A 24,038-nucleotide genomic window follows, 5' to 3' on the forward strand; every position below is an offset into this window, starting at 1 on the left:
GCATCACATCGCATCGCATCACATCACATCGCATCACAATGCAACACAACTTAATTTATATTCAACAAAAAAAAAGGTCCAAACAGCTCGTCTATTTGAGTAGTGAATAAACAAAGAGTACAGACATAACTTATGTGATATAAAAATACCAATGGAAAAACATGAATAAAATATACAACGGTATTGAATTGAATGCTATACATTCAGAAAAGTGATATTTGCTTTTATGCGTGAAAGTTTTTTTAAATGAATGAATTCCAAAAGTATTAGATAAGATATGTCTCATTGAAACTTGCTGCGTATTGATTAAAATTTGTGGAAAAGTGCAAGTATGGTATGTGCTCTATTGGAAGCATGTGTGAACCAACATTTGTACATGTATTGTTTACTGGATCTTTAATTACAATGTATGACTCATAGAGATTACTCTGGCATTTACGTAAACACATGTGCTACTAAGAACACACAAAACATCAAAGAAACCAAAGAGCCTTTAAATTTAACTTTGTGTTCACTAGTATTCCGCCATTTTCAGTTACACCAATAACACTATTTTTTACATATCAATACACTTGATTGTAGCAAAACAACTTCAACATTGGAAGCAATTGCTGTACATTTACCGACAATGTTGATAACAACTTGCTATAGTGTAGCAATATTTAGTTAAATATAATCGTTCAAAGAACGACTGAAATGACAGTAATAGGTATAGAGAATCAAAAAAACAATTGTTTGAACATTACAGATGATGAAATCCAGGCCCTTCAAGAAATGCTGAATAGAAAAGATGAGGATATGAGGGCGATGGAAGATCGGTATAAAAAGTATTTAGACAAAGCAAAAAGCGTCATAAGGACACTTGATCCAAAACAGAATCCTGGTGCAGCCCCTGAAGTGCAAGCATTAAAGAATCAACTTACAGAAAAACAGAAACTTATAGAGCATTTAGAGGTAGGTTGACTTCTAGGCCACGCACAAAAATTAGATTTATGCTGAACGGGATCAGACATGATTCTTAAAAACATAAAATAAAACAAGGTAAATAAAATAAAATAATGCACTTACAAAAATCTGTATAAACACAGATCTTGCATTTCCCTATCTCATATTGTACAGTTAGTAAAGTCCAATAACACACAAAAATACTATACCAAACTAGAGTCCAAGCATAGACATGTTAACATGAACCACTTCAAGATAAGAGACCCCACCAACATTGCATTGACTCATAGATACTGTGATATTGCTTATCAATGAGTTGAGCTGTATGAAAAAAATGTGTACGTGAACGAGTCTAAATTTTGCTTTTGAATATGATTGAACTTCTTTTCTTGTGCTCTGGTCATAATTGTGGCATAATTTCAAACCAAGATGGCTGACCAGTTGACCTAATATTTAAATGCTGAAAGTCAGGTGCACCAATTCACTATAGCCCTTAATATCAATATGCAACTTTTGATGTCATTCCATTGTACGTTTTTTTCAAATAAGCTCAGGAAAAAAATGTTGAAAAGGAATAATCTGAATGATACATATATCATTCAGATACAGCAATGGAGCTCGAAGATAAATAAAGTAGATAAAATATTGTAAAACAGTGTTTTTCATTGCCCTCTTCATTGCAATCATGGAGATTACATAATCTATTTTTTCTAACAATTAACCTCTATACTGACTGATCCTTAATGTTTCGACTATAGATACACCTTAAATTTACATTAGTGCATTGGAACATATTAAGTAATTTCTGATTCTGCCACTAGATGGCGCTGTGTTCATAACAGACTGAGTGGATATCAGGATTTGTGGGTCACTAGTATTTCCTTGCACTATTGTTTTTCTGTTACTTTGTCCCTTTCATGATAAATGTGTTCTTAGGTTAGTTTAAATACTGTTTCATGTGTTTTTGGTTTAAGAATGACCGTGAGAAGACCAAGTCTGTTAAAGAAGTGGAAGAGAAACTCATAGTCAGTGCATGGTATAATTTGGTAAGTCAACTAACATACCAAATAAAAAGATGAACCTTATTAATCTAGCATGACCTGAGAAGACCAAGTCTGTGAATGAAGTGGAAGAGAAACTCATAGTCAGTGCATGGTATAATTTGATAAGTCAACTAACATACCAAATAAAAAGACGAACCTTATTAACCTAGCATGACCTGAGAAGACCAAGTCTGTGAATGAAGTGGAAGAGAAACTCAGTCAGTGCATGGTATAATCTGGTAAGTCAACTAACATACCTGGTACTAAAAATAGAAAGAAAAACCTTATCAACCTGCATCTCTCTTCCACAGGGTATGCAATTACACAGGAAAGCTGCAGAAGAGAGGTTAGCTAACAGCGCAACGGGTCAGTCTTTCTTAGCCAGGCAACGACAAGCCAGTACGAGACGATCCCAAACCATCACAACTGGGAGTCCAAACAATGGGGCAAGGTGATTATGACAATGCTATCCCGTTGCTGCATGGCGAGCCTAGACACAAAATGTAGTGGTGATGGTAGGATCATTGCATGGCTGTAGAGCGGCTTCTAAATTAGATACACATCCGTACATAACATTTGCAGCTTCTTATAAAGTGATTTTTTCATCATCTCAAACCTTTTATTTTTGAAAACAATATGGAATAATTTGCATAAGCATTCCATAATGCAAGTATCACATGATTGCTTTGCTCCAATCATTACTTGCAGTTTGGTACCCACAATGCATTTGCAGGTGTCACATGATTGTTTTCCACCAATCATAAACATACTTTTAAAATTAATACTTTCACAATAGGGGCTTGCAAATGTCTTAACTCATTTCAAAAATGACACATTTAATTGTAATTTTTCACTTAAAAACAACAAAGTGCTAGTTCAAATAAGATGCTTTCAGTTATTAAATCTACTAACTTTGCAGTTTGAAGATATATAGAGTGTGTTCCACTAATAACAAGAATGAAAAAAGTTATCCTACTTACGAATAATATTGGTAGTTGCATAATCGATATATTTCTACCTCTGAACTTTAACCTCAGCTTGGTTGGCATGGTGATAAAATAACTGTAGCACACAGGATTAGCTGAATGTGAATGTGACATTGGTGCCTTGTGAGAGGGAACTATTATTGTTTTTTAAATAAATCTTTGTAAAATGATGTGGTTTGCCTCCTCTCAGGACACAACAGTTTTCACATTCATGTGTAAGTTACTTTTGAGTGATATGGTACATAGCAGGTTTTTTTATCGCACAATTTTAGTCATATATTTTGCTTTTTTTTTATATTTTTATGACAGGTTTCCATACCGAAAAAAATAAGCACCCTGAGGATTTTTTGCTGTAATTTCAGAATTACGTTTGATAAATGCTGCTTTTTAGAAAAAAAAGCATACTGCGCTTATTGTGCAAGAATTTATATCGGTAGTTAATGCCAAAGGCATATAATCAAGGGCTTGGTAGCTTGTATGATGCACACAATGCTAGATGACATAATGGTGCTCATAAATTATATTTTGAAATTGTATTTTTTTTACTGAAATCAAGATGGAATGTTCATAATTTTGAATTTGAAATCCTATCCCTGGTTGTATACCTTTGGTGTCATAAATATGCTGCATAACTGTGGCTATCATGTAGTGGACCAATCATTTTTTTTTTTTGTTTAACTATCTAAATAATTGGTTGAAAGACAGTGACTGATCTTTGGCCAATTATGTAATTGATTATATTTCAAAGAGTAATGATGATCCTGTCTCTCGTTTCACTGAAATTTCAGAATGTGGGAAAAGTCTGTGTTTAAATCAGAGTTATTTGGCTCTTTTACTTCAGAAATATAATTTAATAGAAACTGTGATTTTCATTATTTTTTAATTTGAAAATTTTATATTTTGATGCTGCATTTTATAGATTTTTTATCTTGATAATTTTATATCTTATTATTATTGTTGTTGTTGAGTCGTATTTTGATTCAATGCTACTTATCACATCACATGACATTCATTCTAAACTTTTCACGTACCTAACATTGTTTCTTCAACATTATCAAATATTATTTATCCCGTACTAAAGTTCCACCTCACTTTTTTGTTCCCCTACACTAATAATTTTATCAATTTTCTTTTATTCCAGTGAGTTTGTGGGTTACTAACGCTTGCATAACCCTTGTCTGTAGTGTTTCTCCACCATGAATGAAGACTAACATCACATAAACTTCAACTGTAATTTATCTCAACTCATAAAACACTACATGATATTCTTTGGGTTTCGTTTTCAGTGTTTACTGTATTAGAAGCGGGTATATAAACTGAAATGTTTTATTTCGTCAGTCTAATCTTGGAGGTATTTCACTCCAAACTGCATCAACTTTCAAATAAACTGCATGAACTTCAAATAGAGAAAATCAGTATATCTGCTCAATGTTCGTGCACCCTTGTCTCTACAACGAATGTCACCAGGTTCTGTGGAGTTAAACCTACTTTATTTTCTCTATTTGAAGTGTGTTTAAATAAAGACAAATGTGTACAAATTGAAAATTAAACTGTATTTTTAGAATCACTGAGAAAAGTTTCGCAAAAAAGTATTTAATCATATAAAATCACTTTAATGTTAAATTTATAGCATGAGCTGTAGACACTGGTTTCGTTTTTTCTGTCTGACAGTTTATTGATGCAGTTTTAACCATTTAATTCAAACAATGCCTAATACTGTAGGAGTGATGAATACAAATCCAGACTCCCTATCTCAAATCTGATCAATCATATTCATGATTTCTAGTAAGTATTTCTTTTTTACTTTTTGTAAGAAGCACTAGCTCATTGTCATAACCTATCCTTATATTTTATCCATATTCATATTCTTTTTCACTACTATTAATGTTAATGTCTGAAATGGGGTAAATAGTATAGTGCCCTCTATGTTGAAAATCTATTAGGGATAGTCTTTAAAACTGGCACATGAGAAACACAAGTCTTTGGATTTTGAGGGTGAGGGGTTAATTAACAGTTAATTTCATATTGCAAGTGTCAATATCGCAATAAGAAACTATGCAAAACCCAGACTAGAATACACTTGTTATAAAAAACAGACAACATACAAAGTGGAAATGGGCACCAAGACCTGTAAAAGTAGTATACAAGTTTGTATTTTTCAAAATTTCGCAAAAAGGAACTTGGTTTTTTTAAGAGTCAGCACTAGTTTTGAATGACAAACGTTTCTCATGCTCCATTTTTAATGATCGACTGCCTCTAAGTAAAGTGAAATGCAATGAAGGAGATAACTACATTGTGTGTGAAAGTGAAAATTAGGAACCTTATTGAATACTTGGCTGAATCTAATTTAAGCTACCGTACATTTAAAAAAAAATAATAATTGGAACATACTGATATCAGTTGAAAATGATATTTTTTTTATGTGGCAGATGGTTTATTTGTTCGGTACTTATTCGTCATTCTGTATAGAATTGCAAGTTTTAAGTATTCTCTAACATGTGTCTCTTCACTACTAATGATTTTCATTCAAAAACATTATTGCATGCATTATTTACTGTATAATAATTCATTCAGATTATAAATTGTTGGCAATGTACACCATAGTTTAAAGTTTGTCACCAAACCTTTGTTTAGGGGTTACCATTCAATAATTAATGGGGCCTGGAGGAATTTGCTTTCTTCAAATATGTTATTTCCATCTACACAACAACAATTTGGTTATTCAATAATTTTTTTTGACATTTCCCTCTAGCCCCCACATATATCTAGTTTTCAAGTTATAATAATGTATTTGTCCCTGTTAGCCAGTTTGTATACACTTATCCAGACCTGCTTTTGCTCTTATTTGGAAATAACAAACTAAATATTTTGGAATAAGTGTCTACTGGGTAATACAAATAAGCCAACACCCCACCCCCCCCCAAAAAAAAACAACAACCTAAAACTGTCATTTTTACTAGTGTTCAATAACAAGTATTAGAGATGAGTGGTTCCACATGTTGATGTACAATCGCCCCAGTTATGCTACTCAATGTGAAGAAGCAGTATTCTATACATTTCATTCATTGCAGATTCTGACATCACAAACCATTGTGTTAAATTCTATCAATCGGATGTAAACTATGTGTTCACACTGCCATATTGGGGACTTTTTTTTGTCTTCTGTTTTTTTTTTTTTAAATACACATTCTTTTTATTCCAAATTCATTTCAAAAATTAAATTATTCGTGTTTGGATGACTTTTGTGTTGGACTATTCAGTGTGAAGTAGAAAGAAACCGTGTGGTAATGTCTGATTGACAGTGGTTCCACTAACCTCAGACTTTTTATTTTATTATAATATCAAGGTCAGTCTGTTTCTCAATTCTAAATGTAAGTTATTTTCACAATGATTCATTTCTTTTAATGTAACATTAATAACCATCTTTAATTGTGGTATTTTAGTCAAACAAAATACTATTTCTGTACTATAAAATTATTTCTTGTACAAGTTTGCCTTTACATGTAAATAGTGCATGTTTGTATTATACTGTAATATGATACCAATTCCATGTCACAAATGATGTATGTTGATGATAGTGTACCACATTCGTTGGCGATGTATCTGTACAGAATTCTCCACTTATCATTTCTGTTGCACTCCAAGATGCAGTCTTATTTATGGGGTTTTAGGACTATTGTATGAAATATTTGAAGGTCTGAATTTTCGTAAATTGCAGAAAATATTTAATAAACTGTTCATAGTTATTCGAAACAAGATCAAATCTTCTAATATTTACTGCAATTTATACTTAAATATTTCACATATTTTTCCTGAATGCAGCTGTAAATGCAGCTATGCTATTTTTTTTATAACCCATGCTGTCCCACCAAATTTTATTTTGATCATTTTAATTTTAGAGTTGATTTTTTTTTTTTTAACCAACCCAAAATGATATAAGCACATAGTTGCACCAAATGAATTGATACCAATCTGTTACAGCTTCTTGTCGTCAATTTGTATTTATCCTTTATTCTATAGTATTATATAATGTATATATCAATATTTATCAGCCATCAGTTATTTTTGTGCTAATTTCAAAATCAATACATAATTTTAAAAACAATTAAACAATTTTTAACAAACTATGCAATACGTCTGTTCATTTTTTTCGGGGGGAGGGCATCTCTAAAGTAAGTCAATGAAGTTCCGAGGTGTATTTGTGAATTTCGTCTAACGAAAGTTTGACGCACAAATAAAAAAACAGCAGTAAATGACATCTTGCAGCGGCGTATGTCGTGCACGATAAGCAGTACCGACATGAAATAAATTGCACCAATTAGCTACAATGTTTTCATGATTATGCGTTTTTTTAATAAAATATTTCTTTGAAAAATAGTGATGTAATGCAAAGATATGTGGCAGTGTCTTCACTATGAATATGTGTTCCATATGAACTAAGATTACAACTTTGATTGTTGAGCAGCTCAACTTGTACAAAAAAATCACTACTAAGGTTAATCTAGATAATTTCTAGTGTGATTGAAATGTATTGAAGGAATCCAATTGTGCATGTCACAGCCAAATCAAAACTTAAATCATGCTTTAAACTGGGAGTGTGCATTTGGTTGTGGGAGAACCGCTGCTAACACAAATCTCGCATGTGTGGCACAATGACAACCACTTTTAATATTTGGAGCACGATTTGTAAGTAATTACTACGAGACTGAATAAAATGACAATCATTAAAATTATTCATTTTCCGGACCCATAAAAGGCCTAATGGATCTGTTGCATGATTTCAACAATGTTCTGGGACAAATTGCATTCGTCACTGCTGGAACCCAAAATAACCTAGAGAAACAACAAATTCTGATACTGAAAAGCATTTGAAATATTTAATTTAAATAATTCCATTTTGTACATTATCATACAAGAACATCGCTGGAGTTTGACTTAAATATCAAGTCAAGACGGCAACATAGTCATAGTTTGCACCTGTAGCAGTTGCCAGCTCATAGAAAATAAAGCTTGCACATGGTTGTAAAAGTCAGTAAATCTAATTGGTAGTATCGTAAAATCTGTATCAGAAACTGTATCCCTAATAGAAGCCGCACCATAATTGTGAACCAAAAATTCGCCATTTCTCATGTGTAGATGCTCTAATACAAGCCGCATCCCTTCTGTTGTATTCTACCATTTTAATAGAAGCAGCAGCTTCTAATACAGATTTTACAGTACTTAAAGCACCAAATTTTAAGCATGACCTGAGGTGGTTGAAACATCCCCAGTGATTCAGTGGCCAAGTTACATAAGCACAACTCCCAGACCCCCTAGCCTATTACTAAGGAGTGTTAAAACATCCCCAGACATGTTAGTGAATATTGTAGACACAACATAATTGAATTCATGCAAAATGCCAGGCATTTTAATCAAAACAGGATTTAAGTTAAACTCAAGTATTTAAAGCACTTGTTAAAAATATATATATTTTACACATGTTGGAATGGGACTATATAAAACATGATGTCATGCAACAGCTGTGGTTTAACAGGGTTAAACCAAACATTGACCATTCTAATTGATTTTTATTCGTTATTAAAAATTACTTTCATTTTTGTATTCATTCATATATACTTTTTTTCCCCAAAATAAACCTGGCTGACTATTATTTATTATATTTGTGCAGTGATTTCATAAAAATAATTCTTTTAAGTAATTTTTAGCACATTTATCGAATGTTTCATTCAAGTTCAATTGAGACAACTGGATTGGCTATAATTGAATAAGTGATGTTCCACAATGTATGGCAACGCCAATCAGGCTCTGGCCTATATGTTAATTGATTGACTACCGCTACACAATGAGCTGACTGGGTCATCTTTGACGTTTATAAACTGTAAATATTTGAATCTACTTTTCTGAAACCACAGTATTAAAGAAGATTACTTAATTTATTCTAAATGCTAACTGTAAAACTAAGGAATAAAATGCTTAGTTTACACATGATACTGTTTTTGTTTTTTTTGCCAATAAATATAGTTTAAAATATAATATACAGTTTGAAACATAACTATAAATAGAAAATAAATAACTAAGGTATTTACAAGATATCATGAAGCTATCACTAAATGTTATTTGTTCAGTACTAAGTACAGTAACATTTTAGAATAAAACTATATCCATAGCGATCCATGAAATTGACACGCATGGTTCTTGACATATCGGTAGAACAAGATGATTGATTCTTGACATATTGGTAGAACAAGACGTTTGGTTCTTGACATATTGGTAGAACAAGACGTTTGGTTCTTGACATATGGTAGAACAAGGTGTTTGGTTCTTCACATATCGGTAGTACAAGATGATTGGTTCCTGACATATCGGTAGTACTAGATGATTGGTTCACAATCTTAAGTACTAACATCATTTCAGAGAAGACATTAAAAAACTCAAATCACATGATCATGATTGTAGCATGAAACCACAGTTATCCACGACAACAGTGTCAGTTTAAAACGGAAAAAAAACTATACTGCACAGTAAACTTATTAGAAACAGCTAAAAGCTGACAAGGCACTTCTGATTGCAGTATCACAAATGTATCCAATAAAAAAAAGTCAAGAAACTTTAAAATGCAAGAAAAAACAACGACATAGATATTATTTAATACTATTAATTAATGGCAGTTCTTTCGCAATCTTGGCTTTGGCTGCACTATTATCATAGAATGTAAGGTAACTATAAAATAAACTACCAGCAACACTGTAAAACAAAAGAGATAAAAATATGATGTAAATGCAGCCATAACATAATGTTTACTTATAACAATGTAACTGCTGAATTGTTACATTGTCTGAATCATCATAAATGAGGGTCAAAGTATACAAGGGGAAAATGTCTTATCTTCGTTGTTGTTTTTGTTGAAAATCGTAAAAAATTTCTTGCAATAACTTGAAATTCGGATACAATAACTCAAACAGTTTTTATCAAATTTCTTTCAAACTTGGATATTATATTACTAGTTTGGGATCCCGGCCAAGTTTAATTTTGGTATGTGTCCTATTTATATTTTTCAAGATATTGATTAGGTTTCTTTTAAAAATGCCTTCTTCTCGTAGTTACAATAACTCAAACAATTTTTATCTGCTCATCTTCAAATTGAGGATTCTTATCAATCACTATGAAATATCAACATAGTTAAATTTTAGTGTAACTAGCAAGTGCAAGTTAGGGGTGAAAATTTGGCTGAAATAAAAATGAATGAAAGCATTGGATGCGCTATTTGGCTAAATGTGTACATTTACAAGAGTTATGCCATAAAATAAACACACACTAGCTACACTGCCGTGACATATGACACATTAGTGCATACAGTTTGTTTAAATTTGTTTGGATAACCAATTTATACGTTTGGATGAAATAATTTTAAAGATAATTGCACCTTCTATTGAAATTCCATGTGTCCCTCAGAACTATAGTTTAACGTCTCCTGTCAAGATGCACATAGAAAACGAGTCAGCAATTTAGCGATAAATTTTTATGTTTTGGTGTTCAAAACAAGATGGCGGTGGCGGTGACAGTAATCAGTAATCACAGCCAATATTTTGGTGTATTATTTTGCGCAATTTTAAGTATTTATCTATAATTTCTTCTTAATTTAGCACCAAATTGACATAATGTTCTATTAGCTAGAAGTTAAACAAGAAAATTTACCAACAATTATGGACGTTTATTTTGTGAAATGTGACAAAAGTTGACTTCAGCATTCAAATCATTAAAGTGACAACTTGGTATATAGGTTTGTAGTGCAAACAATATAAACAATGGTGTCCTATGATTCTCTGGTGCAATCCCTGGGAGTGACAGCTGTCCCTTTAAAATATTAAAAACAGTTTTTAATATTATAAGAGACAAATTTTCATCCCTAAACAATGATGATTTATCGTAAAAATTTCTTGCAGCGAAAAATTAAGTGATTTACAGTATCTCACAATTATAAATTCACACACATTTATCGGAATAGACTTTTTTCTGTTCACTGCAAGATTTTGGTGAAGTACGAGTATATCAATGTCATATTACTCTGAATAATCTGGATTTTGACATCAAGTTATCAAAAAGAAAAAAATTCAAGTTCAAAATCAAATCATTTAGTTTGTGTGGCAGCCGTTCGGTCTGCATCTTCCACACAATAAACGGAAAATCACCTATTGTGAATTTAAAATACTTGATGATGCAGTTGAATTCATACTGTTAAGATGAGTATTAACACCTTTCTTTTTAAAGCAAGCAATTCACTTGCGCAACATTTCGCCCAGAACTACTCACCTAATATTTAGACCCAGGAAATTTGTTAAGCTAAATATATAATCACCACCAAATATCATACCAACATAAGTAATTACGATGTTCTGGTAAATAAACAAAAAGAAATTATTTTTGAAATAAAACATGCACATTAATTTTTTGTTGTGTTTCACTGAAATTTGAAAGTCAAAATGCGACACCCACCAACCATTTCTCGGGCATGCCAAGACCAATTTCATTGCAAACATAAATGAACAACACATGTTAGGTTATAGATGCACATTTGTTTTGCAGTTTTGATGCAAGTCTTGTATGAACTGATTTTATTTAAAATATGCACATAATGCACATAATGATATTATTTGTACTAACCTTAATACAGCCAACCATTGTTGTTGTTAATGCTGAATTATAATTTGTACAAAGTAGGGTGGCATACATTAATATAAAACTGAAAAGAAAGTTATATATTAATTATTATAACTGAATGTAAAATGATATAAACTGAATGTAAATTGATAGCCATGGATTGTTTAATGGCTGAATTGTTTTTTTTAGTGTTCTGTTTACTGTGAGTATTGAACGTCTCATGCATGGATGGATGAGAATATTTACCTTTAATCAGAATAGTAAAACAATTGGAGTATTCAGAATGGCAGGGAGTAAATTTTTCCCTTTTTCCGTTATATAACCTTATTTACATTTTGGTGAATAAAAAATTAATCAGAATATCCTGCTGTTACTGCAAAGCAGTTTCCAGAGGGTGCTCAACAGTCTCTAGAGGGCGATCAACAGTCTCCAGAGGGCGCTCAACAGTCTCCAGAGGGCGCTCAACAGTCTCCAGAGGGCGTTCAACAGTCTCCAGAGGGCATTCAACAGTCTCCAGAGGGCGCTCAACTGTCTCTAGAGGGCGCCCAGCAGTCTCTAGAGGGTGCTCAACAGTCACTGGAGGGCGCTCAAAAGTCACTAGAGGGTGCTCAAAAGTCACTAGAGAGTGCTGCACTATTTGCACTGATTAGGGAGAATACTGCAAATGATTTAACTGTGTTAATAAAAATAACTGAGTATTAAATAAATAAACACACCCCATTATACAGGAGAGAAGAAATTGGAAAATAAAGAACTTATTGGTCCAGTCGTTGAAAGACAATGCTTTATCCATTTCACCAGTTGTCACGGCGAGTACTGAGGCTGGTAATAACATAAATAATGCATTGTAGTATAGCAATCCATATTTACCAAGCTCCTGTAATAAAACGATGTAACGATGTCATTATGTGATTTTTACACCTTACTAAATTCTGTGCTCTTCTATATTTTTTCTATGCATTCTTTTTTCAGGCTGATGTGGCAGTAAAATTTTGTTTTGGCTCAACTTAGTCTGTGTCTGTTGGTTTAATTTTTTTAAAAGCACATTATTTCTCCTGTAAGATTTTTTTGTTTTTAAATTTTCTTTGAAAAACAGCAATGTATGACAGGAATTATTGTAATGAAGACAATAACAACTTTGTCAATCAACGGCAAAGATGTCAGGTTTCAAACAGGATGGCCAATTAACATATAGATTTATGTTTGGACTCAAGTTACTCAAAATATAAAAGGCTTTCAATAAAATATTCCTGAAAACAACTATAAACCTGAAAAGTTTATTTTTGTGTTTTCCATTTTTCCTTTGCGAGACATTTGTCATTCAGAAAATCTCAATTAGAAATTAGAAAATAGACTGTAGAATTGGTAGATTCAGCTCTACTGTCAATGTATTACTGTAAAATGGTTTAAATTTCGCTGATTTACCATTTCATGCATATTCAGTGGGTTTCAAAATAACGGTTTTATCATTTAGATAATGTGTTCTATGCTAAATTTTACATATTCACTGGGTTTTAATTTAGCACATTTTCCAGTCAGCGAAATAAGCAAAATTAAAACCCAGTGAATAATTATTCCTTTTACAGTATAAGATACATGTACAATTCGTTGACAACACTACTACATACCTTAGCGTCCAGTTTCTTTTTCATGTATACTCCATTAGCAGCTGTGCAGATATTGTTCACTAGTATGTAAGTATACCCCATCATGTCAAATGCTAAGTCATCACTATAAATGAAAATAAAAAATATTTCAGTTTCAAGAGAGAATGTCAACCTATCGCTCATATAATATTGAGTGTCAAACAGCGTTCATCAGTCAGACCATCAGCGTTTAAGGGTAGTTGCAACTACAGGAATTTGTCTGAAACTTTGCTGAATTATTCTGAAGAGAAACCTATTTTTTAAGTTGTTCTCCTCCATTGATTACATCTTGCCTATTTTTCAAAAATGTCACCACTATACGGCTTAACACTATGGGGAAATCGCATAGTAATTACTTTAATGGAAACATGTCCAGGTACCGTACACCCGATTTTTATTTGTTCTTTTTCATTTTTTTGATGGAACTTACCAACCAGAAAATAACAAGTAATTGTAGAGCTCTTCACATTTTAACATTTTTTGCTAGTTAGCAAAAGTAAAAGAAATTCTTACCCCCAGAAATAACTAAAAGGCTCTATTAAAATCAAGTCTGAAATCTCACAAGTAATAAATTCAAGTTTGGTGAAGTTTATTTAGGACTAGATTCAGATTACCAATTCACTTACCTTGCTGCAATGAGGGCTCCAAATATCATGGAAAAAACTACAATTTGAACTTTTCTAGATGCATTTACACTGAAATTGAACAAAAAAAAAACACTATAAATGTTGTAAGTACAGTATATGCCACAGATATATAGTACATGTAGTTATGCACTGCACTGCAGTGTAGTACACTGAAATCACATGACATGAACGTCACATGACAGAACATGAACATCACATGACATGCCATGCCTGATCTTACAAATCTTTTATAATCCAGGAAGTCTATAAACTGTCATGATTTGTAGGTGCAGAGTAGAAACTTGAATGATAATTCATTCATTCAGACATTTCTGTAAATGATTTGGAGTATCTGTAGACTGACATTAAATGACAATATCACTTATTCTATATCTACTCCAGATATTTAAAGCACTACAGATGTTCAAATGTCATTGCATAAGTTCACATGAGAATCATATCGAAGACACAATCGCAATGTAATCATTTTCATTGTAAATATTTTCTTTTGAACTAAATACATCAATAAATTATCGACTTTATTAACTTATGTGATAAATTTACCAGAGAATATTAGGTTAGAGTATTACAGAATGGCAGAGAGTAAAATAGCGGCGTTACGTGGATACTTTTTCTCTTCTTATTATAATGTCATTTACAGTTCCGTGAATAAAAAATTTAAAGTTTTATTAAAACATCAGTTACATCATTTGCACTATATAATGTTCACCCAAACTGAAATAAAATCATTTTTTCAGGATAAGAAAGCTCTCTCACCCCAAAACTAAAGATTAATTTTGTTTATCATCCTGAACTGTTGATGTTGCTCAATGGACAAGTTTTGACAATCAGTCAGTCATTTTCTGTGCAAGAATGAGGGTTGATTTCGATCTCGTGCAATTTGTTCATTGCTTTCCTTGGTTCCCGGCTTACTGATGGGCTATCAAACATTTACGCGTCCAAAATGGAATATTTTTACACTAGGGTGCACAAGTTTCTAAGACAACATCAAAACTTGAAACTTGTCTAATGCACTGGGTCTGTTACACATGAAAATGTAAAGCATCACCTACCCTAGAACGTAGTACTCAGCTACCATTGTCATAAGTATGGAAAACCTCCTGAGAACTGTAAACATTGGTAAACTACAACAAAGATGATAATAGAAAAATCACTGTAAATGAAATTCTATCATTCGTAAAACACTGTATGAATGAGTTTGAAAATTTTATGGATGCTTTTCAATGTCTATTATGAAATTATGAATAAAAACGTATTTAGTACTGATCGCATGCCCCTATTTGCAACAGTTTTTGAAATATAACAATTATGCGTATTTAATGAGATCACATGACCAAATATGGTTATATGACATGTCAGCCACATCTCTTGCCCAAATTACATTTTCCCCATCGAATGTTAGAATATGGTGCTAGTCCGACATTGTGCTGTCTTCACGCTTTTTTTTATTTTGTATAAATTTCACATAGTGTTCTTGACATGCCAAATTATATAAAAACTATATTTATATATTTTATCAAGGACTGACATATTAGATATTGAAAGTACATTTTCCAACTGAATATTTACTAGCGACTGGCAACAACATGTTTGCTTGTCAGGGTATGAGTTAATTGCCGACACATTATTGGTCAGAATGTTGTTCTTATGACATGCACAGGAAACTCTGACATGTGCATATTAATGAGGTAACATGACAATGTATGGATATGTGATAAGTTAGCCATACATGTACATCTTGTGCTATGCCTTTATTATAGCACTGGTTGCTTACAAGCATAGAGTTGTTAAATACAAGCAGAAACATTGTCTAATGTCTTAGTGCAAAAAACTAAATTATTTTAACTTGAAAATTATTTTCGTTATTTTTGCTTTAGGGATGATTTGGTGGCAATAAAATACAGTGAATACATCTTTTTCATATATTTTACATTCAACTCATCAAAAAACAGTGACAATAAACACCTCAAAAGTATTTTCAGTACATATAATTTGTTGACTTAAAAACAAGTATCAGAAAATATGGGCACTTTTTGGAACCATTTCCCAGAACTATTTTCATTGAATAATTTGATAAAAAAAAAATAATAGTACATGTCAAAACTATAATAACCCACCCTATAATATATGAACTCATTAATTTGTATCCATATGTGAGCAAACAACATTTTAAGACCAATGGTAATTTGCTAAAAAATTCCCATTTTCATTAATGTCAGACTACTTTTTTCGTGCAAAAAGTAATTTGGCAATCATACTATTTATCATACATTGTATACAACAAAGTCATATCGTAAAAGTCAAGAAAATCAGGTGATATGTTTTAATGGTAGCCTTGCTCAATTAATAATTAATCAATTGAGTTAATCAACAGTAACCGATAGTTACACACACAAAAGTAAAATAAACACATATAATACCAGCATGTACAATAATGTCAATACTAAGTTACTGCATGATGCCCAGGAACCAACAATATCCAGAAAATAATAGTAATCATGAAAACTGCCATCTTTTGGTCAGTTCTATTACAACATTGGAATATTCCTTCAAATACAGAGTACAGGTTTGTTACGATTAAAACACAGATTTGAATACGAAAGACTATTCATAAAAAAAATGAAACAAGATGTCTATGAATCTGAATACACCGGTATTCGAACATTTTTTTCAAGAACAGTTTTATAAAATGATGATATGACCTTGAATTCCCATACTTACTTTAAACGTTTTGTACTTCCCAAACCAAATACTAAATTTCCCATGTAAATAAGAGGCAGTGGCCATATCTAGAACAAAATAAATATAAAATCATTAGATATAATTAGAGATTTTGTCTTGTGACAAAAATAGCCAATTTTTTTGAGTAAAAACTGAGAATTTACTCAAATTTTGTCTGTTGGCTCCAAAATTAGGGTTCAATTCCAGAAATATTGAAGAATAGAAGAAATGAGTACAGAATAATTTGAGCGAGAAAGTCTTGTGGTGATAAGATTAGGGTTTACATGTAATAGTAAATTTGAGACTCCTTGGCAAGAATAATACAACACAGATTGACACATTCAAAACATTTAATGGAATCCTGTTAATCTGATCCAGCAAACAAATAACAAATCTACATCCATAGTGGAATTGGGAACAATTTCAGAATACAAAATTTGCTTGAGGACTTTATTCAGTCATTTACAATATGTTTAGTTTCATCAAGGCATTGGGACAATAAATAAACGCATAGTTGGGAAACACAAAAATTTACAGGTACTCTTTTTATGGTGACCATATGGTTTTTATTAGTTTTTCATGAATAGAACATGAAATGGGTCAAGTAGGCACAACCTTAATGTGTAAAAAATGGCATAATGAAATAAATTCAATGGTGGATGATGTGTCACATATCATTTGTTGGTAACTATGATTACTCACAATGGTTCCGTCCCATCAACTACCTGTGGCTTAGCCAAACTGTGATGCTATGTTCATGTAAGATCTGAATCAATAGTTGGTGTTCTTTCTAACAATTTGGGAGTTTGTGAAAACAAGCCATTGAGAATGTCACAGCCTTCTTCCTTATACATTAATATCAATGAACAGTCAGCATGCTTCGTTTTGTACAAGTGCATGTTTCAGTTCTATGCTGTGAACTAAATGTTTTGGACTGCTGCATATGTGAATAAATAATGGATAAGTTGGAAAAAAATGAAAAACAAAATGGCTGCCAGTTGTCCATCTTAGATCAGATCATTGATATGCTAGAATACCATGTTTTGACTCAACAAGAATTTGAGATATAAACAGCACCTAAAAATTGTCAATTTGCATTAAACAAAATGTCTACCCGCCAACCATCTTAGATTGGATTGTGACAAAAATCAACTTTCATTTTAATATGCGCTACACAAATGTCTGTTTACCACGTTTGGACCTAATTGAACATTTGTGAATTTGAAATGTATGCAGAATTTCATCGAACAAAATGTCTACCAGTCCACCATCTTGGACTGGATCATGAAGTGGATCAACTTTTGTCTGTGTGTCAAATAAGGACCTACATGTAGATGTAACTTTACAGTGCAAATTTGAGACATAAGCAGAGCAAACCAATTGACAGAGCCTAAATAATTACAGTAGTCGCTTTTTCCAGGCTGTGCCTGAATGGGGACTTAAAAATGAATTCAGAAAATGAAGCATTGTACAATGTACAGTATTTGACATTTGTCTCTATACTAGTACTTCTTTCATAGAGAAATTTCTTAAGAGAAAGAGAGTCTAAATTCATGCCATTGAATACCATTGAATTGGCAGTCTGCTGACTAGACATTTCTACATATAAAACCAAATGCACAAAATTAGACCAAGATCATCATCACATTGCCACTGTACAGTACTTACTTTATCTGGTATCTCTCTAGTGCAATCTGGAAATGATACAATTTTGAATTCTTTTGCTGCAGCTAAAACTACAATTGTTGCAAGCATCTGCAAAACAAAACAATAAATAAAACTTTTGTTATAAATAGCGCCAACAAAATTAAATAAGTCATGACATTAGGCAGTCCCAACTGAGTTTGAAAATTACAAGTACAAACTATGGAAAAACTTAAGAAATTCAAACTATTTTTTTTTTTAAATTATGAATTTCAATTATTATAGTTGTATGAAGAATTTACAATGCTTTTACATTTTTACTACCATAGCTATCAACTAGTTATCATTTTATAAATGCAACCAACCAATTAGAGAGTTAACACTGTACTGATATCAATTTGATAATAAATTCTAACTTTAAATCTAGTTAATAAATTTGAACTTTAAATCTAGTTAATAAATTTGAACTTTAAATCTAGTTAATAAATTTGAACTTTAAATCTAGTTATTAAATGTAAACTTTAAATCTAGTTAATAAATTTGAACTTTAAATCTGGTTAATAAATTTGAACTTTAAATCTGGTTAATAAATTTGAACTTTAAATCTAGTTAATAAATTTGAACTTTAAATCTAGTTAATAAATTTGAACTTTAAATCTAGTTATTAAATTTAAACTTTAAATCTGGTTAATAAATTTGAACTTTAAATCTGGTTAATAAATTTGAACTTTAAATCTGGTTAATAAATTCCAACTTTAAATCTAGTTAATAAATTTGAACTTTAAATTTGGTTAATAAATTTGAACTTTAAATCTAGTTAATAAATTTGAACTTTAAATCTGGTTAATAAATTTGAACTTTAAATCTGGTTAATAAATACTCCATAAACCTACCTGACCAATGCCTAAAACTTGAAAAGCAGGAAATCTGAAAAAAAAGTTGAAGTAATTAATGTTTCTTACTTAAAAATGTGTGTGAACAAATTCAGCAAGAATCTTTTTCTTGTTTTTCATGGTCGAATTGTTAAAAACCATGTCAGTCAAAATTAGAATTTGATATGGAAGGTTTCTGTTCAGTAAACTGTGTCTTCTTGCTAAGATGACAGTTATAGAGAATACCAATGTTCACAAAAAGATGAAAATACCGCACAAAACATCTGAACAAAGAAATATAACTAAAAAAGACACATAAAAGATTTATCACATTCGCTTTATTTAGTAACTGACTTGATGGCGGATGTGAGTTCATATATGTAAGCTTGAAATAAAAGATCTTTTCGTTATTTTGATTTTTTCAGGTCTGTCATAATTTGTTGTATGAAGTATGACAAGCAACCTGATGGTCGAAATAGCTCCCCTGTCTGACAAGAACATTATGGGAGCCAAGTTCAGCAATGCACACTCATATACAAAAATGTGGTTAAACACACAAACACGTATTTTTCTTCTGTTATAAACCTGTCAACTTAACTCCATCAAACCAATTGTTGACAAAATAATGTACACCTCAAACATCGAAAAATTAAGGTTGGTAGTTTCAAGAAGAATTCATTTTTAACAAAACTATTCGCCAAAAAATAAAGATTGAATATTGTCACAAAATGAACAAATCTGACCTACACAAGGTACCTACATACCAAGTATCAAAGCAATTGAGCTGGTAGTTTTCAAGAAGAAGTCGAAAATGCAATTGTTGACGGACGACAGGCGATAACGGACACCTCATCTGTATCCGCTCTGTCAACCTCATTAATATACACCCTTTTCAACAGATGTTAGAAAGAAAAGATCAGCTAAATTATAAATAAAATAAGATGGAAGCATTCAACACTGAAAATAAAATTTTCAAAATCTTGACTTAACAAATAATAAAATTAGTACGATAATGGTTAAAGAATTGTTTACTTGTGGCTTTACTTGTCAATATCACTGTAAAAGAAAAATTCAAACAGAATCTTTGTATGCTAAAAATTAAGACATGTGTCCAATACATATCAAAAAGACTTAAATCATACAACTAAAAGTATTATACAAAAGGGATAAATTTGATTGTACATCTGTGATGGTCTTATGAGCTGAATTTTCTATTCTACATTTATTTTTTTAATAGTAAAGTTACATGTATCTAGACAGAAGAACTATTACCTAAGAAAAAGAGAAATGACCAGCCCAATTACCAGTACAAGAGGTACATTTATGAGTGTGGAAATGGGAAAGGATCTTTGTCAGATTAGCACTAGATTCCTGTTAGATCTATTTTCACTTGTCATATTATTTTTGATTATCCTGACTGATAATTTAGATTAGTATTTTGACAAAGAATGTACAAGTAGAAATTTAATGACATCCAGATCGGTGTTACATGAGCAAAAATTAATTTCAAACCAAAATAAAACATTTACATGTACCATCACACTTTGTTGAAATCTAAAGAAGATGCTTGGCCATAGAAACCATTTGGTAATGCCTGTTAGCCAGAAGTCTTTGCTAGAGTCCTTCACTCATTTGGTTGAAATGCAGCCATGCAGTACCGGGGTAGTTCTAGAGGTTTTAAACCATAATTTGAATTTTATCATGAAATGCATAAAACCAGGTTTCACAAGGGTGTGAATTTGCAGGCAGTTCAACTGGGATCTACCTTCTGCGTTCATGGCAGTAAATTGATCAATCTTTGAATGAAGAACGTGGATCTTTCAGGATAAATACTTAAAAATGTCCATAAAACAAATTCACACCTTTATGAAACTCAGTGTAGTACAAACACTACAACACTCAATAAATAAACACACATACAGTCTTGGTTAATTTTTCAAATTCGTGGAGCTGACTTATTTGAACAACCTATTTATGTAGCCATAGCTTTCTGTGGCAACACTTTGTGTAATGTAATTTAGCTATTCTGTTAACAAAACAGTGTCTCACACTGCAAAAATGCAGTTCCAGTCTTTCTTGTAGTCACAGTAAAATCTTTGAAATGTTTAACTTTGTTAATGCTGTGTAAATCTTATGATCTTATGAAATGTTTCCTAATTTTATTTTAAATTGCCATCAATTTATTTTGGCTTTAAATACCATCATGGAAATTATTTTAGCTAAAACTGTATAAGCTCTTAATAAATAAGACAGGGATTATGTATTCAGCAGCAGGGTTATTAAGCCCACCAACACACACAGCAGTATTAAAGGCCCAGGTATACTATAAATATGCTTCTAAGCAATAGGGATTATTTCCTTAAAAGTCACGCTGTAGTAAACAGCTCCAGCCAACCTCCGGTAAAGATGCGATTTCTCATACTTATAATAGGTCGATTATGTCGTGCCAAAGTGGGTGTATGTGACTATGAATATCATAGCAGTGACTGTGTGTAGTATTTATGACAATAAATAGTGTAAGAGTTGAGATTTTATCGGATGAACGTCAAAAACACAAACCGGAAAAGAGGACGCTACTGAGCTTTAATCAATGTCATGTGACGTTGGTTCGCTGAAACATGTTGCGTCATCTAATCTCCAAAAACATTTACAGTTTCTAATGATTTCTCATTATCACATAGCGGATTCAACAAGGACAATGAAAATCTTGTTCGCAAATTTAAAAAATCGCCATAGAGAGTACGAGCCAGAAATACCCCTAGTTATGTTTTAATGAAACGAATACATGTACTGTGTTTAGTATTGTTTACTGTTACTTGGTGATAGTGAGCGTATTCCGGAAATAGTGCAGCATATGATGGTAAATGGAACAGGATGGAGACACGGACCAGACAATGACGATCTCTGGAGGTGACGATGATGAACCAATAATGTTACATGTGACTCAGTAAGTAATAATTTACTTGCTTCTTCATGACATTTTACAGTTGTTTAAGAAAATGGCTAATTTATGCCTTAACTGTATACCTTAACATGACTACTAAATCTAGCCTTTACAGTCAAGCTAACAATAAGTGAACAAATGACTAAAAATATTTATTTTAGATACTGTGGAATACTTTATTTTCGCTGGAATTAATTTTCGCTGAAAAGGCTTTTTGGGCGTTTTGCTTAGAATTTATTTTCACTGATTTTTCATGAGTTTAATGTGAAATATAGGAAAAAAAGTATATTCACGAGATTTTATTTTCACGAAATCATCCCTTCAGCTAAAATAGTGAAAATAAATTCCAAGCGAAAATAAAGTATTATACAGTAATACAAGTTCTGACTTTCCTTCACTAGTACACTAGTTGGCATATAGCAGTTTTATTTTGCATTACAAGGGGCTGTGATTGGTCATCAGGTTTTCGCACACAGTGATGCATTGTCTAAAATTTATTATCTTTACAATTGCCATGTATCAGTAGCATTTAAGCGGGTGAAAGTGTGAACACTGTGCAGTGAATATTTTATTTATTGTTGACCCTAGCGAGCTTGACAGCATTCTAAGCATACATGCATCATGGTCATTGCCATGTCTGTGCTCTATGGAAGCAAGTCTAACTCGCCCATTATATACTTTGATGCTATCAGCTTGTAAATATTTTAATAAACTACGAATTTATCAAAACATAGGCTATGCAAGTGATTAACAGAACTCATTATCATAGCCAAACCTCCAATAAACACTTAAAATGGGCTTTTAAGCACACCCCCCCCCCCCACACACACACACACACTCATCAACTGTGAAAACAGGTTTTGTGACTGAATTTCGGCTTGACACTTATTTATAAGTGTGTTGCTGTTCGGTTTTAATTGATATGCTGCAATCGATAGTTACCATAAAACAGGAAACCACCTCGATCGAGATGGGCAGATTGTTACCCAATTCGGTGCCGGCTCAGACAAAGTCTGTGGTGTGGTCTGGGGTGTTGGTCACACACAGAAAAAATGTAGATCATCTCAACCACAGAATTATACTCACTTGTAAGTTGTCAGCACACTCTTGTTCACTATTACGATTAAAAAAGACGATAGTCCATAAAAAAGGGCCGAACAGATACGTGCTGTTCGACTGGGCAATGAGCGTAAAGCTTCACTGACATTATCGTCAGCCATGTTGTTATCATACTCCCCAACAGGCTGATTGTTTTCAACGGTATCCCCTAGGTGGGCGTCAATGCTTCGCTTTCGCCGCATCTCTTGGGAAAGTAGTTTCTCGCGGTGGCCACACCGGCAGCCAAAAAGGGGTATGAGTACGCTGTTTCTCCGATATGACTAATTGCATGCTGAACAAACTAACAAAATAACACTGTGAACTGAACTAACGAACGACGTACAGCTGGGGCCATGTAAACAGCTGTTACTACCAACAATGCGTATTTATCGGACGAACAGTGAAATGTATTATTATACTTTGAAATTAACTCATAAATAAATCCCAGCAGGAAGAAAGCTGGACACAAAGTAGTATTGAACTGTGTTACTAATATACTGCTATTATCTGCCGCGCGTAGCGTTCAAATTGAACGCAATAAAATCACGCGTAGAAACTAGTGGCTTCCACACTGGCTGTCGGTGAATTGTTTTGCAATAGACATAATGTTAGAGCCTGTATTTTATTATGTCATGTTTTTAAGTTTTGTTAAGAATTATTCTGTAAAGAAATCGCTAAAAATTATTTCATCTTTTTGTAAATGGGACGTTTTTGCTTCAATTGTGGCCTATGGATGGCTGACTTCAAAACGTTACATCCAGATCGGTGGGCGCCCTCTCGTACCGGTTACCATAATTCTTTAATAAAACGTTTTACGTTCTGACTCCGAATACA

General features: G+C 32.4%; 2 protein-coding genes across 3 annotated transcripts in view; one reads left to right on the plus strand and one right to left on the minus strand.

Annotated features, from left to right (window-relative positions):
* LOC100370829 (protein Hook homolog 3-like) overlaps positions 1-7,101 on the plus strand; it is a 30,414-nt gene extending 23,313 nt beyond the window's left edge. The window contains exons 15-18 of one of the 2 annotated variants that reach the window (XM_006824261.3): positions 749-954; positions 1,920-1,991; positions 2,300-2,439; positions 3,284-7,101. In XM_006824261.3, coding sequence (XP_006824324.2) covers positions 749-954; positions 1,920-1,991; positions 2,300-2,439; positions 3,284-3,305 — 440 coding nt within the window. In that variant the 3' untranslated portion in view covers positions 3,306-7,101. The remainder of the gene's footprint in view (positions 1-748; positions 955-1,919; positions 1,992-2,299; positions 2,440-3,283) is intronic. The other variant, XM_085503140.1, reaches the window with a different exon arrangement.
* A 722-nt stretch (positions 7,102-7,823) lies between these two features.
* On the minus strand, positions 7,824-23,327 carry LOC100370981 (solute carrier family 35 member D2-like protein). The gene is made up of 11 exons (XM_002740956.3): positions 23,193-23,327; positions 19,184-19,217; positions 18,315-18,401; positions 16,647-16,714; positions 14,978-15,049; positions 13,905-13,973; positions 13,261-13,363; positions 12,349-12,509; positions 11,636-11,714; positions 11,285-11,367; positions 7,824-9,718 (listed from the first exon to the last, which is right to left on the minus strand). Exons 1-11 carry the CDS (start codon positions 23,324-23,326, stop codon positions 9,616-9,618), a joined length of 993 nt encoding a protein of 330 aa, XP_002741002.2. The 5' UTR covers position 23,327; the 3' UTR covers positions 7,824-9,615.
* Positions 23,328-24,038: the final 711 nt, after the last annotated feature.

This window comes from Saccoglossus kowalevskii, chromosome 9 (assembly GCF_978046115.1).
Source record: "Saccoglossus kowalevskii chromosome 9, keSacKowa6.1, whole genome shotgun sequence".
NCBI lineage: Eukaryota > Metazoa > Hemichordata > Enteropneusta > Harrimaniidae > Saccoglossus > Saccoglossus kowalevskii.

What these genes read in the sequence shown, in the direction of transcription:
- LOC100370981 (XM_002740956.3), bottom strand. Translation starts at nt 23,326, where the DNA reads ATGGCTGACGATAATGTCAGTGAAGCTTTACGCTCATTGCCCAGTCGA. An exon ending in CTAGAGAGATACCAGATAAA is followed by an intron (nt 16,715 to 18,314) that starts GTAAGTACTGTA and finishes ATTTTGTTCTAG; the next exon opens with ATATGGCCACTGCCTCTTAT. An exon ending in GGAGCCCTCATTGCAGCAAG is followed by an intron (nt 13,364 to 13,904) that starts GTAAGTGAATTG and finishes TTTCATTTATAG; the next exon opens with TGATGACTTAGCATTTGACA.